Raw genomic sequence first — 15661 nt, 5'->3', positions numbered from 1 at the left:
AAGGACATAGTATTATGGCGAGGGAGGTGACTGGGGAAGGGAGTAGAGAGAAGATACCGACATTGAAGAGAGCCAGGAAAGAAGATTTAGGGAGCTGAAAAGGCAGTGGGAATGGTGAGCCAGCAGACACTTAGAGAGCACTTTTTACTGGCCAGGTCCTTTAGCATGCATTGCTCTCTCTCAGTCTACACAACCCTACAGTATTATCTTCATTTTACAGTAGAGACTTGTCCCAGATCATACAGTAATCAAGTAAGTGGTAAAGGTGATACTGGATCTAGGATTGAACTGTAGCAAAGCCCATGGTTTTTCCACCAGAGAAAGTAAATGTAGGTAGGTTTGGTCAAGGAGACCCAGGGGTCCTTCTTCACTTATATAGTTGCTTGAACTACCACGTTGCACTTGACAACAATTCTATAGTTTCGGGGACAGGGGTATCAAAAAGCTACCTGCTTTGTATATAAAGCTCATTTAAACATTTATTTATTTATTTGGTGATGTTGGGTCTTAGTTGTGGCATGGGGGATCTTCGTTGCCGTGTGCAGGACCTCTGTTGTGGCATGTGGTATCTTTAGTTGTGGCATGCGGGAGGCATGCGGGATCTAGTTCCCCGACCAGGAATCAAACCTCGGCCCCCTGCATTGGGAGCACAGAGTCCTAACCACTGGACCCAGAGAAGTCCCATAAAGCCCATTTAAAGAGCCACAAAATAGAGGCTACCACTCCTTGAGAAGATGCAAATACTACCTGCACTCTACCATAATGGCTCTAGGAGGCATCAATGCATCACACTGGCAAATGGTACAATTCAACAATTCAGAGTAGAGGTAGGGAGGTAATTCCCTAAACATAGTACTGCAGAATACAGCAGCTAAGATATTGCATGATAAGTCAAGCTATAGATGTTGCAGCCTGTACAATAATTACATAAGTAACACAGGAGAACCAGATACGTAGAAATCAACAAAGATATTATGAGTTCCAATCTTTCTTTATGCTAGAAAAAGAACAGACTCATAAAGGTTATTAACTAAACTCAAAAGAGAAAATGAACTTGTACATGACTTGAAAAGACTGAGCTAAGGAAAATATTGACAGATCAACAGAACAGTGGCATGTCTTTCAGGGCTCAGAAGAATTTATTAAACTCTGTTTTAGAGCCCTGGGGAATCTATGTGATGCACTAATTAAATGAAAACACATATACAAGTTCTACATAAGGTCTTAGTGAAAAGGTCTAAGACAAGTTTTGGGATTCTTGGGTTTCTAAAGCCCAATGGTAAAGGAAAGGCAATACATTTTTAAAGAAAATGCAGTATGTTTTCTAAAGGGCAGCTTCAGCTCTTTAAGAAAACGCTGATGGAGAATAGTAAAATCACACTGCCACAAACAAATTTGGGGGACTTTTCAGAGTACTCATTTTTGAGCACATCTACACCCTGAACAGTTTAACAAGTTATGGAAACTCATCTAATTTTTAGTTGCTTGTCCAAGTCTATCCTGGCAGGAAGCAATGAATTAATAGTTCTAAGTATAGGCAAAATAAAGGCAAGCTAACTTTTGGCTACCTTCAGTTATATTGGGTGCCCTGGCTTACTATCAACAGAGCTAAGATAATGGACAAATACAGTCCCTTGTTAAAGGAAATAAAGACCCTGAGAGCTCCACAGCTTAGCGTCTCAGCATCCACTTATGTTGCTGGTCCCACCAAACCTTGTCAGTTTGTATAAATAAGGCTCTGTTTTCTTTTCTTTTTTTTAAAATTTTATTTATTTTTGGCTGTGTTGGGTCTTTGTTGCTGTGCACAGGCTTTCTCTAGTTGTGGCAAGCGGGGGCTACTCTTCGTTGCGGTGCACGGGCTTCTCACTGCGGTGGCTTCTCTTGCTGCAGAGCACGGGCTCTAGGCGTGCGGGCTTCAGTAATTGTGGCACATGGGCTCAGTAGTTGTGGCGCATGGGCTTAGTTGCTCCATGGCATGTAGGATCTTCCCAGACCAGGGCTCAAACCCATGTCCCCTGCATTGGCAGGCGGATTCTTAACCACTGCGCCACCAGGGAAGTCCAAGGCTCTGTTTTCTTTTTTTTTTGGCTGCGTTGGGTCTTTGTTGCTGTGCATGAGCTTTCTCTAGTTGTGGCGAGCGGGGGCTACTCTTTGTTGTGGTGCGCGGGCTTCTCATTGCGGTGGCTTCTCTTGTTGTGGAGCACGGGCTCTAGGCACATGGGCTTCAGTAGTTGTGGCACGCAGGCTCAGTAGTTGTGGCATGCAGGCTCAGTAGTTGTGGCTCACAGGCTCTAGAGCACAGGCTCAGTAGCTGTGGCGCACAGGCTTAGTTGCTCCGCGGCATGTGGGATCTTCCCAGACCAGGGCTCAAACCCGTGTCCCCTGCATTGGCAGGAGGATTCTTAACCACTGCGCCACCAGGGAAGTCCTAAGGCTCTGTTTCTTTGATCAAACCTCTGGTTTGTACTTTAGTTCCAACAATTAAGAAGCTATCTTTTTTTCTTTTTTTTAATTTTTATTGGAGTAGAGTTGATTTACAGTGTTGTGTTAGTTTCAGGTGTACAGTAAAGTGAATCAGTTATACATATACATATATCCACTCTTTTTTAGATTCTTTTCCCATACAGGCCATTACAGAGTATTGAGTAGAGTTCCCTGTGCTATACAGTAGGTCCTTATTAGTTATCTATTTTATATATAGTAGTGTGTATATGTCAAGCCCAATCTTCCAACTTATCCCTCCCCCACCAAGAAGCTATCTTGAGCTCTTCATCTGGGAGATTCTGCCTAGGTTTCTTGCCCAGTATCCCAGTCCCCTGAGTCAAGGCTCTTGTCTCCTAGGGAAGAGAATCTATCACTAACCCTCAGCCTCCTATGGCTGGGTCCCTGCTACTTTTCTTCCCTTATAACTACCACCTTGAACTTCTCATTTCTGCTGCTGGACTCCTGAGAGACTATGTTCAATCTACTTGCTAGATTATCCATCTCTTGCCTATTTCTGGACCTCTGACATACCGACCTATTACTAGATTACAGAATTCCCTGGTGTCATGATCTAATGTATCCAGCCATGAAACGTCCCCAACACTGACTCACCACTTATCTGGATCTCCTCAGTTAACTGACCCCAAGACTTGCCTTACTTGGTCTATCTGGTCTTTAAACCTCAGACTTCCTTGGTCTAGTCCCTTTTAGTATCCTCCATATAAGTGTATAGAAAGGTTATCATTCCAGAGCACTGCTTCTCAAACTTTAATGTGCATAAGAATCTCCTGGGGATCTTGTTAAAATGCAGATTCTGATTCAGCAGGTTTGGGGTAGGGCTGAGATTCTAGGAAGTCCCCATGTGACGTGGTTGCTACAGACCCACGAGTCCCACTTTGAGTAGTTAGTTTCTAGAGCTGTGTTGTCCAATACAGCTGCCACATGTGGCTATTGAGCACTTGAAATATGGCTAGTCCGAACTAAAATGTACTGTAAGTATGGAAAAACACAAGCTTTCAGAGACTTACTACAAAAAAAGAATGTCAAATATATCATTAATATTTTTATATTATATTTTGAAATGATAAAATTTTAGCCATAATTGGGCTAAAAATGTATAACTATATTAATTTCACCTTTTAAAAAAACCTTTTGGTAATGTGGCTACTAGAAAATTTAAGTTAGATTTATATGGCTCAGATTATATCTCTTTGGACAATGTGGTCTAGATCTTTCAAAAAGTATTACACATTTCATCTGTTGTTTGGAAACTGCAAGCTAATGCATGAATGGCCTAAGTAATATCTTCTAAACTGGTACCATTGTACTTTTTGTATATCTCATGAAAGATTTCAGAACTACAGTCTTACTCTGGTCAATAAAGCTGCGTTATTGTTAGCAATTAGAGTCCACCTTGAGAAAATACAATTAATGCTTGGGGGTATTTTTCTGAGCTTTCTTATCATATAGATCAAGGTGTTATTCAGACTATAAAGGTATTACAGAAGATATTTCATGAAAAAGTTGATCTATCACACAGGCATTATACTAAACTTTTAATTCTAACATATCATTTAAAATATGGCTGGCTATTCTGCTTTTCCTATCCTCCATATTAGAAATTGCAAGCCTTTTTCACTCTCCTCCACTTGCCAACTTTAACCTTCTCAATCTCAACAGGTGTCTTTACCTCCAACTTCACTGAATAACAACTATTTCTCTTTCTAGCATCCATTTTCTAGTTCCAATCCCTCTGCCTCCTCTTGGATCTTTCTCTCTTGCAAATATCATCTCCCCTCTGAGGGCTCCTTCCTTTTGTAATACAACTCCTCTATATATACGAAAAGTTAGTTTCTTTTTCCTGAACATATTCTTTCTTCTCTTCATACCTTTGCTCATATTATTTCCTCTGCCTGTAAAACTGCCTTCTTCCACAAGCTCTCAAAGTAACGAATGTTCATAATTTAATCTCTTCTTTACACACTATAATACCGTATATTCATTATTCAAGGTGACGGGAAAGCATACAGCACATTTCAGAAAGATTCTTGTCAAGAAACAGTGAAAGTCCCGGCATTTAAAAGGTTAGCCTTCAGCTATCTGTAACCTTTTAAATAGTGGGACTTTAAAATTTTGCTTTATAAAGGTATTGATCTACAAAGAAAATGGCCCTATACCACAGACAGTTTGAGAAGCTTCCCTCTAGAGGTCACAAAACTAAAAATTCTTGAAGGAGAGTTAAAGCTGTGCTGCCATGACACCTGACCAGGGAGAAGGGCCTGAAGAATGAGAAGGGAACTGTTGGGAACAGATCTAGGCCAGTGGGGTGACCTGGAAAAGGGGTGAGAGACAGTGGAAATGGGCTCTAGATCCTTGTTGGGACAGACAAATAGCAAGAAGGTAAAATTCAGAGGAAGGAAGGGGCTGGCCAGCTGGCAGACTTGTGCTCAGAGGATATCCCTCCAAAGGGAACAGGTTTCCTCCAGCTTCAGCCAGCCCTCACTATCCTTAATGCAGAAGCTTTTCACGTTTTTTAGGTTACAGAAACGTTCCAAGCTGATAAAAATTATGAACTGTCTTCCCAGAAAACTGCACAGGCCCATAGTTTTTAATACAATTGAACTTAAAATTCAATATAATTCTAGGAAATTCATGAAAACCATTCATGAATCCCAAGTTACAAACACTTGAATCTAAACATTCCTTAGAGGATACATAAGAAATTGATAACTGTGGTTTTTTTCTGGGGAGGGAAGGGAGGGGCAGGGGTTTGAGGTAGGAGGGAAAAATACTTTGCATCATATATGCTAGTAACTCATTACCATTGACATGGCTTGTCTTTTCAATTAAAAAAGAAAAAAATGCTTAAAAAGAAATAAGTTGGCATTCAGGGCAAGCTTCAATCATAGCTTAACATCAAGGAAAGGAGAAAACCCCCTGTTCCACAAAATTACCTACCAAACTTTTTCTGAAATTCTTCCATCAAGAAACATATCCATTTCAAAGGGCAAGATCCTTAAAAATGTAAATATAACTTGAATCATTGGTATGAATGAATTTCAGCCTAAATATAAACTGATATCAGGTCCTTTCCTATTTTCACAAGGATTATGAAGCAGGCAAACACTGAACCTTAGAGGGCAGAGAGCAGAAGGACATGCAGAAATGAACAGAAAGGAGAAACTGGGACAGCTGAAACGCAATTTGCTTATTTCGTAACTGCTTGCAATCTGCTTTCACCCATGGACACAAAAAACAAACAGCTGTTCAAAGTGATTTCATATCCCACTAGATAAATATGCCAATATTTTACCACAAACTATGGCTACAAAAACTTATGATTCTTTTTCACATAATTGAAGAAGCTAAAGCTTTAATAAAGCTAGGTGTTTCCTGTGTTATGAAGGATAAGCACAAAAGCTAATAATGGAGACACATAAAACATTCAAACTTACTTGCAAAATATGTGATCACACTTTGTGGAAACAGGCTCTTTGATCAACTCCAGACTAGAAGGGTAGGGAAAAAAAAGAAAAAGAAAAGAAATGAGGTTCAATAATTCATTTAAAACTAAATGAATTCTTAATAAAGAAGTTCAACTTTAAGCTGCTATAACTGAGTCAAAGTAAGGCTTTAAGTTCATTCAATAAATATTTATTAAATGTCTGCTGTACTAGGAACCAAAAATACAGCAGAGAATATGATCCTTACCCTCACTGAGCTTTCAGACATCAAAACAGAATATGTCATTCTTTTTTTTTTTTTCTTTTATTTATTTATTTATTTATTTGTTTATTATTTTTGTCTGTATTGGGTCTTCGGTTCGTGCGAGGGCTTTCTCCAGTTGCGGCAAGCGGGGGCCACTCTTCATCGCGGTGCGGGGACCGCTCTTCATCGCGGTGCGCGGGCCTTTCTCTATCGCGGCCCCTCCCGTTGCGGGGCACAGGCTCCAGACGCGCAGGCTCAGCAATTGTGGCTCACGGGCCCAGTTGCTCCGTGGCATGTGGGATCTTCCCAGACCAGGGCTCGAACCCGTGTCCCCTGCATTAGCAGGCAGATTCTCAACCACTGCGCCACCAGGGAAGCCCTGTCATTCTTTTTTATATTCTATGTTATCTTTAGCATTCAAAAAATTAGCTGATATTATTTCATATTAGTTTTCACTGATACCTTTTTTGAGCTATCATTGTGGGCGCACATCCTATATGTTAACTAAACTTTAAGCTCCACAAAGACAAAAACTTCTTGTATTTCTTTTGAATTCCCTCATAGCACTTTTTTGGCATGTGATTGCCTTTTTATTTTTTATTTCTTAATATGGAAGCCTTCAAGCATTTACACAAATAAAACAGTAAAATGAACTCCATGTACCATAACCCAATTTCAGCAATTATCAGCTCACAGCCAATCTTATTTCATCCATACCAAAATCCACTCAAAGCCAAGATTATTTTAAAGTAAATCCCAGGGGATTTCCCTGGTGGTCCCGGGGGTAAGACTCCACAATCCCAATGCAGGAGGCCCACGTTCAATCCCTGGTGGGGGAACTAGATCCCACATGCATGCCGCGACTAAGAACCTGCATGCCGCAACTAAAAAGATCCCGCATGCCACAACGAAGATCCCACGTGCCGCAACTAAGCCCCGACGCAGCCAAAATAAATAAAATAAATAAATATTTTTTAAAATCCCAGTTGTCATAGCATTTCATCTATATTTCAGAATATATCTTTCAAAGATAAAGACTTGTTTAGTTTAACCATGAAACCATTATTACTCCTAAAAAATAATTTCCCTAGTATCATCTAATATACAACTAATGTTCCAATTTCCTTCACTGTCTCATAAAAACTTAATAATTAAATTCATTTAAATCAGGATCCAAATAAGATCCACACATTGCATTTGGTTGATATATCTCAAGTCTCTTTTACAGATTTCTCCTCTTTTTTTACCTCGTCATTTATTTAAAAAACTAGGTCATTTGACCTCTAGAATTTCCCACATTCTAGATTTTGCTGATTATAACCCTATGATGTGGTTTAACTTGTCCCTCTAACCTCTATTTCCTGTAAACTAGACCTACAGACTCAATCAAAATTGGGTTCCATTTTTTGGCAAGAACACTTTACAGATGGGTCTGTGTACTTTTATTACATCACTTCAGGAGGTACATGATGTTTGGTTTGTGATTACTTTGTAAGAACAGTGTAATAAGTACTCACTGAAGAAAATTTAGAAAATAATAAACTTAGAAAAATATTAAAATCCCCAGAAAAGAAAATACATCACTCAAATTCTCATGCCTACCCAGCTAACCACAAAAATCTCAAGGCCCTTCTGAGATTAATTCATTTACTAATATAACAAGTATTTATTGTGCATCTACTATGTGCAAGCACTGCTCTTGGAGATGCAAATACAGCAGCGAACAAAATAAAGCCTGCCCTCACAGAACTTACATTCTAGTTGTGGTAGACAGTTGATTGAGAAACAAACATATATATGGGAATAAGTGCTAAAAAGAAAAATAAAGCAAGGTAAGGGGACAGGGAGTGCAGTGTGTGGGGGGAAGGGTATATACAGGGTGGTCAGGAAAGGCCTCACTGAGAAGGTGACACTGGCAGACAGCTGAGCAATGTGAGGAAACAAGCTGTTCAACAGTTGTGGGGGCTTCCCTGGTGGCGCAGTGGTTGAGAATCTGCCTGCCAATGCAGGGGACACGGGTTCGAGCCCTGGTCTGGGAAGATCCCACATGCCGCGGAGCAACTAGGCCCGTGAGCCACAACTACTGAGCCTGCACGTCTGGAGCCTGTGCTCCGCAACAAGAGAGGCCACGATAGTGAGAGGCCCGTGCACCGCGATGAAGAGTGGCCCCCACTTGCCGCAACTAGAGAAAGCCCTTGCACAGAAATGAAGACCCAACACAGCCAAAAATAAATAAATAAATAATAAAAATAAAGGAATTCCTTTAAAAAAAAAAAAAAAACAGTTGTGGGAAGAACATTCCAGCAGAGGGAGCAGAAAAGACAGACTCTGAGCAGGACCATGCCCAGGGTTTTTGAAGGACAGCGAGTAGGCCAGGGTCTAGGATGGATAATCAAGGGGGAGGTACTAGCAGAAGAGGTCAGAGAGGTAGGTGGGAGCCTGAGCATGTAGGAACCTACAGGCTATTTTAAGTCTTCAGTGTTTATTCTGAATGAGAGTTTCAGAAACTGATTCTTGGTAAAGTTCAGGCAAGACATCAAAAAACAGGTAACCTGTGTATGTGATAGGAATGTGGTTCATTAAATGTTTAACTTTTTAGAAAAGGATCACAAGAAAAGCTGGGGGACAATAGCCTCCTTATGAAGGGTTTGGTAACACAACTCTCGCAATCATGGGGTTTCTGACGCAGCACAGGGCAATGAAAAGAAAAATACCAGAGTAAGTCAGAAGACTGGGTTTCTACTACAGTTCTCTTTGTTAGCAGAGTGATCTCAGGCCAACCACTCTACCTGAACCTCAGTTTCCTTCTCGGTCACCCACTCTACCAGTCTCTTGAGGCTATTCTGAGAATAAAATTAAATGCTACTTGGGAAAATGTTTACAACCTGAGATGACTTGTACCAATGTTAGTATTATTATTGGAACTGAAAGTGATTTTAAAAAGAAAAACAAAGAAAACTCTGATTTGTTAGTAAATCACTATTCCTCAGATAGGCTAGATAGCAAAAGAAATTCTCAGTAAAAGAGAAATTGAATTTAGCTATGATACCAGATGGCTTTCATTCTCACCACTGACTCAATTCTGAGATAATTATATTTCAGTATAGTAATTAAAAACCAAGCTATACAAACATACTGTAAACACAAACTTTGAACAGATGAAAACTCCAATACATAAAAAAGTAATTACTGTTGAAGGAAAAGCTTGAAGAGAGAATGGGAATGAAAAGAAAAAAATTAAAATGTTCTCTTCTAGGTCCTGATGAAAGTAAATGTTTACTATAAAAGTGATTCAGGGGGCTTCCCTGGTGGCGCAGTGGTTGAGAATCTGCCTGCCAATGCAAGGGACACGGGTTCGAGCCCTGGTCTGGGAGGATCCCACATGCCGCGGAGCAACTGGGCCCGTGAGCCACAATTGCTGAGCCTGCGCGTCTGAAGCCTGTGCTCCGCAACAAGAGAGGCCGCAATAGTGAGAGGCCCGCGCACCGCGATGAAGAGTGGCCCCCACTTGCCACAACTAGAGAAAGCCCTCGCACAGAAACGAAGACCCAACACAGCCATAGATAAATAAATAAATAAATAAATAAAATTAAAAAAAAAAAAAAAAGTGATTCAGGGACTTCCCTGGTGGTGTAGTGGTTAAGAATCCACCTGCCAATGCAGGGGACATGGGTTCGAGCCCTGGTCCGGGAAGATCCCACATGCTACAGAGCAACTAAGCCTGTGCGCCACAACTACTGAGCTTGTGCTCTAGAGCCCGCGAGCCACAACTACTGAAGCCTGCGTGCCACAACTACTGAAGCCCGCATGCCTAGAGCCCGTGCTCCGCAACAAGAGAAGCCACCACAATGAGAAGCCGCACACTGCAACGAAGAGTAGTCCCCACTCGCTGCAACTAGAGAGAGCCAGCATGCAGCAACGAAGACCCAATGCAACCAAAAATTAATTAATTAATTAATTAAAAAAATAAAAATAGGGCTTCCCTGGTGGCGCAGTGGTTAAGAATCAGCCTGCCAGTGCAGGGGACACAGGTTTGAGCCCTGGTCCGGGAAGATCCCACATCGCGGAGCAGCTAAGCCCGTGCGCCACAACTACTGAGCCTGAGCTCTAGAGCCCGCGAACCACAACTACTGAAGCCTGCGTGCCACAACTACTGAAGCCTGCGCGCCTAGAGCCCGTGCTCCGCAACAAGAGAAGCCACCACGATGAGAAGCCCGCTCACTGCAACGAAGAGTAGCCCACACTCGCCGCAACTAGAGAAAGCCCGCGCGCAGCAACAAAGACCCAACTCAGCCAAAAATAAATAAATAATTTATATTAAAAATAAAGAAAGAATAAAAATAAAATAAAAGTGACTCAAATATTTTAAACTTTTCAAACCAGGAAATATTTTAGGCCTACTGCATATTTATATTTAGAGCTTCCAACATGGTGATTGGAGAAAGAAGCTAGGTTAGGTTCAAAAAACAACCACCACCCACTGGGATACACATTTTAGCAAACTCTTCGTAAGTCAAAGAATTTATATATTCATGTGTAAAGTTAGAAAGAACTACCAGTTATCAGAAGTAAATGCCAATAATGACTCAGGGGCCAGGAGAAGGAATTTTAGCTTGAGACCTCAAAGAAGCTGGAAACCTACCCTATAGTTACCATAAATAACGTTGTTTCCAGTCACAGTCAGGAATCATTTATTAAGACATTAACTGCAAATTGTACTGTTCTAGGCAATGTTAAAAAAAAAAAAAGTGAACTAGGTATGAGTTTAAGGTTTAACAACAACCAGGAAGAACAGTCTTAGTTTAAAAACCCAGGTCTATTTCGAATAGAAAACAGATTGAGGAGTTCCTTGGTGGCACAGTGGTTGAGAATCCACCTGCCAGTGCAGGGGACATGGGTTTGATCCCTGGTCCGGGAGGATCCCACATGCTGCGGAGCATCTAAGCCCGTGTGTCACAACTACTAAGCCTGTGCTCTAGAGCCCGCGAGCCACAACTACGGAGCCCACATGCCACAACTACTGAAGCCTGCACGCTCTAGGGCCTGTGTTCCGCAACAAGAGAAGCCACTGCAATGAGAAGCCCGTGCACCGCAAGGAAGAGCAGCCCCCGCTCACCACAACTAGAGAAAGCCCGCGCACAGCAACCAAGACCCAACGCAGCCAAAAGAAAAAAGAAAAGAAAACAGATTGAAAAAATATATAAATAAGGAGCTGGAAAATACACAGTAGTTGACTGAAAATAAAAATTTAACATTAACTTTCATTCTCACATCTTTAATTTTTATGTAGCTGAGTTTTTTATTTGATGGTTTACTTTGCCAGAATGAGAAAGAACGTTACATTATTATGACTGAGTCCCATGGAAATGTAAAATAAATGGACCCAAATGCCATACTATTAAGGACTTTTTGATCACTCTTTGTAATCATCATGAGTAAGTTTTATGCTTTTTCAAAAGCTATTTTTTTTCCAATTGTCATTTCCTGCTTGCCTGGCTCTGATGTTTCGTAAATTAGGCTGTAAGGCTCATTTAGCTCTGGTTCTTGTTTAGCTGAAATGTTGAGAGGCAGGGGAGCAGAAGGTAGGTTACTTATAAATCTTGTTTCTCTCTGAAAACACAACTTGCATTTTCTTTAATCTTATTTACTTGACTCCAAATATGAAAAACAACTTTCATGAAGCACAAGGGAAAGGTACAACTTTTCAATTTATTTTTTGAATAATACCCACCACTATCACCATGTTAAAAACCACTAAATTATCAAAGAACCAATTTAGTTTATTACTTAATACCTTCAACAAATGTTTACTGAGTGGCTACTATGTCCCAGATACTGTTCTAACTACTGAAGATATGAAGTAAATAAAACAAATAAAAACCTCTGCCCTTGGGGGTTTATATTCTGTGGGGGTTGAGAAAAAGGATAAATTATACAGAATGTCAGATAGTTGTAAGTTATGTAAAAAATAAGCATTATGAAAAAAAAATAAGCATTATGGAAAAAAAGGGGGATAAGGGATTTGTTGAGGGTGGGAGTGTTACAATTTTAAATTGGGATTGTCTGCCTCTTTGAAAGATGGTATTTCAATCAAGATTTGTGAGCCATGCAATTACCAGGGGAAGAATATTGCAGGCAGAGGGTGCAGCAAGCATAAAAGCTCAGAGGCAGGAGAATATGTCTCACGTCTGAAGAGCAGTGAAGAGGCCAGAATGACCAGAATTAAGAGAATAGAGGGAAGAGGGTAGTCAGTAATCCTCCTAAATTGCCTTTCTGGCTTTTTACCAAGAAATTCTGAGGTATGGTTTTTAATTTATTTTATAGATTTAAGAGATACCATTGAGGTCAGCGATACCATTGAGGTCAGCTAGTGACTACCTGCGGTTCATAACCTTTGTTGTACCATGGACCCCCTTTGGCAGTTGGTAAAGCTCATGAACTCCTTTCTTAGAGCAATGCTTTTAAATATATAAAATACAAAATATAAAATTACATAAGAAATTAATTATATAAGAATACAGTTCTATCTATAGGCTTCCGAGGGTCGTGGAGGGTCAGCAAGTTAAGAGCTCCTGAATCCACACAAGATAACTTTCTGGGGTGATGGAAACGTTCTATATCATTCATTCATTCATTCATTTATGGCTGTGTTGGGTCTTCGTTGCTGTGCGCAGGCTTTCTCTAGTTGCAGCGAGCGGGGGTTACTCTTCGTTGCGGTGTGTGGGCTTCTCATTGCGGTGGCTTCTCTTGTTGCAGAGCACAGGCTCTAGGCACGTGGACTCAGTAGTTGTGGCATGTGGGCTCAGTAGTTGTGGCTCATGGGCTCTAGAGCTCAGGCTCAGTAGTTATGGCACACGGGCTTAGTTGTCCGCAGCATGTGGGATCTTCCCGGACCAGGGCTCGAACCTGTGTCCCTTGCATTGGTAGGCAGATTCTTAACCACTGTGCCACCAGGGAAGCCCGGAAGTGTTCTATATCTGACTGGGTTACTCAGATATATATACACTTGCCCAAACTCATAGACTTGAACACTTAAGCTCTCTGCATTTCACTGTATGTAAATTACAGCTCAATCTAAAAAAACCTTTAATATTCTAGTCCCCTCCTTATTTTGTAGATGAAGGAAACAAAGGCTCACTCAAAAAGTCTAAGAGGGGGGAGGGGCAGTATAGGGGTGGGAGGTAAGAGGTACAAACTATTAGGTGTAAGATAGGCTACAAGGATGCAACATGGGGAATATAGCCAATATTTTGTAATAACTGTGAATGGAGAGTAACCTTTAAAAATTGTATAAAAAATAAAAAATTTTAAATAAATGAATAAATCTGGGGGGTGGGGTCAAAGAAACTTGCTAAAGGCTTTGAGGACTCACAGTATTCTTATTTAAATATAGTACAGGGCTAGTTTCAGCCAAAGGTTCTCCCAAGACCTACCCACTCACTGACACCAAGCATTTGTGATTTTATTTTGCCATTATTAACTATGTCCATTCCAAGTGATCAAGCTGGTTGTAGAGATGGATGAAATGCCCAAATGCCACTTAAGCCAAACCAGATCCTTGCCCCAATGTAGAACCAATCAAGACAGTCTGTGAACATTCAAGACAGGGGGCTATGTGTGTTGAGGTGACACAGAGGGAAGGTTAGAGTGGAGAAAAAGGAGTAACTCCTTATATTCCTAAAGCTCTTCAGTTAAGAAAAGCAGCAACTTTAATAGCTTAAACTTAATAAACATTATAATTTTTTCTCCTTTCTATCTAAGATCAATTCTATTCATTTGCATCAGATATAAGGAAGAATCTCAAATTAATAAACTCTTGACTTACCAGATTGGACACTCTAAGATTTTCTGCATAGCATTAAGGACATTTTGTACTTCTTCAACGTGATCCGCAGAAAAATCCATTTCTTCCTGTTCCCATGAACTTTAACACATGAACTTAAATATATATGTAAATAAATCACGTTAAAAGGTTTAAAAGCTTGCTTTCATTAAGTGCCATTTAAGATTGGAATGCTTTAGTATCAGATCAACCATAGAACTAATGACAAAAACCTTATTTTTAAAAAATTCTATACGTTTTTTGTAATTAAGACCATTTAAATTCTCTATTTTTTCACATCTAGCCTCCAATCACTTCCTTTTGGTCTTTTCCTTTCTCCAAGAACGGGAAAGCCACAGTGGGGTGACTGACTGGGTGAGTGGTGGTAGCCACCTATTTCTCCAATCATTCCGGCTGTTTTCTTTTTCTCGCTTAAAATCAAAATCAACACCAACCAATGCTCCCCACCCCTGTCCTTCCCCAGTGTTTCCCACTGGCCTGCACTCATCTCAGGATCCTCCCCAGGCACATCCATGCCAGCAGCGTATGTGCCTAGGGAGGCTCGCCCCTCTACTTCCTTCTTGTCGCTTCTCAGAAACGCATATGAATCCAGTTCTTAACGGCTCTCCCTCCCACAAAATCCTGTTTCCTCCTCTTCCCAGACACATTCCTGCACCCTGTTTTCCCTCTGGGTCTCCATCTCACATATACCAGCCCGTCTTTGTATACCATGATGTCCTCTTCAAGACCCATTCCAGTTTCCACCATCAGGATTCCCCCTCGGACACACCTTGCCCCCTCCCTTATCCTCAGCGCCTCCCCCCGACCCCGTGACCCACAAGTTATCCCCCTCCCCACGATTTCCCCAGACTCAACGTCTTAGGCTTCCCAGGTTCCATCTTCCGCCCGCCCCTTGCCAGATAACACCCATCTTGCTCGCCTTCAGGAGTCACCTCTCCCCTGCTGTCTCCACACCTGTTTACTGCCTGTCCCCCGGAGCACCCTGTGGGCCCCTCTCCCTTCCCCAGGGTTCTCTCACCTTTACCCAGAGCAAAGCGCCTGTGGTTCCCGGGCCCACAGGCCAAGTTCTCTGAAAAACCCCCCGGACCGCCCTTGCTCAGGAAAGCTCACACCGCGCAGTCGCAGTTTCAATTAATCTGTAATTCCCGCGCTTTCCTGTTGCCACGGAAACCGGCCGCTGCGCCTAGCGAGAGCCTCTCAGAACGCGAGAACGAAACACGTTACGGAAGGGCGGAACAGAAAGAGCTGAGTTTCTCGGGGTGGTCACCCATTCTTTCCCTGCGTTACGTAATTAGAAAGAGACGGAAGAGAACGAATTCTGCTCGAGTTTTCTAACAGGCGCCTGACCCCTTACCTCTACGCTTCCAGTTGCGGCTTATTATGTCAATTATGTCACAGTGATTGCTGTACTAGGGTCGGAATCGCTACCTGAGGCCCGAATATGAGCGCAAGATAGTGCCTAAAAGAGTCGCAGGAAGAGGCCCCGTTCCCTCACCCTTTCCGTCGCAACGGAAGTCTCCAGTTTTGGTAAATAAAAGGGTTGTGGGGGAAAAACTACGATTTCCAGCATGCATTGCGGATCGAAAGGCCTTGGCCACAGTGTCCCTTGGAAACTGTAGTCTTATG

At 41.7% G+C, this 15661-nt stretch overlaps 1 protein-coding gene across 1 annotated transcript in view; it reads right to left on the bottom strand.

Annotated features, from left to right (window-relative positions):
• BRCA1 (BRCA1 DNA repair associated) overlaps positions 1 to 15172 on the bottom strand; it is a 62249-nt gene extending 47077 nt beyond the window's left edge. The window contains 3 exon segments of the mRNA XM_057535628.1: positions 5940 to 5993; positions 14018 to 14130; positions 15054 to 15172. Of these exon segments, the coding sequence (XP_057391611.1) occupies positions 5940 to 5993; positions 14018 to 14097 (134 nt within the window). The 5' untranslated portion in view covers positions 14098 to 14130; positions 15054 to 15172.
• Between the last annotated feature and the right edge of the window lie 489 nt (positions 15173 to 15661).

The sequence above is a fragment of the Balaenoptera acutorostrata genome, chromosome 20 (genome assembly GCF_949987535.1).
Source record: "Balaenoptera acutorostrata chromosome 20, mBalAcu1.1, whole genome shotgun sequence".
NCBI classification, from domain to species: domain Eukaryota; kingdom Metazoa; phylum Chordata; class Mammalia; order Artiodactyla; family Balaenopteridae; genus Balaenoptera; species Balaenoptera acutorostrata.
This window is presented reverse-complemented; position numbering and strand designations above follow the sequence as displayed.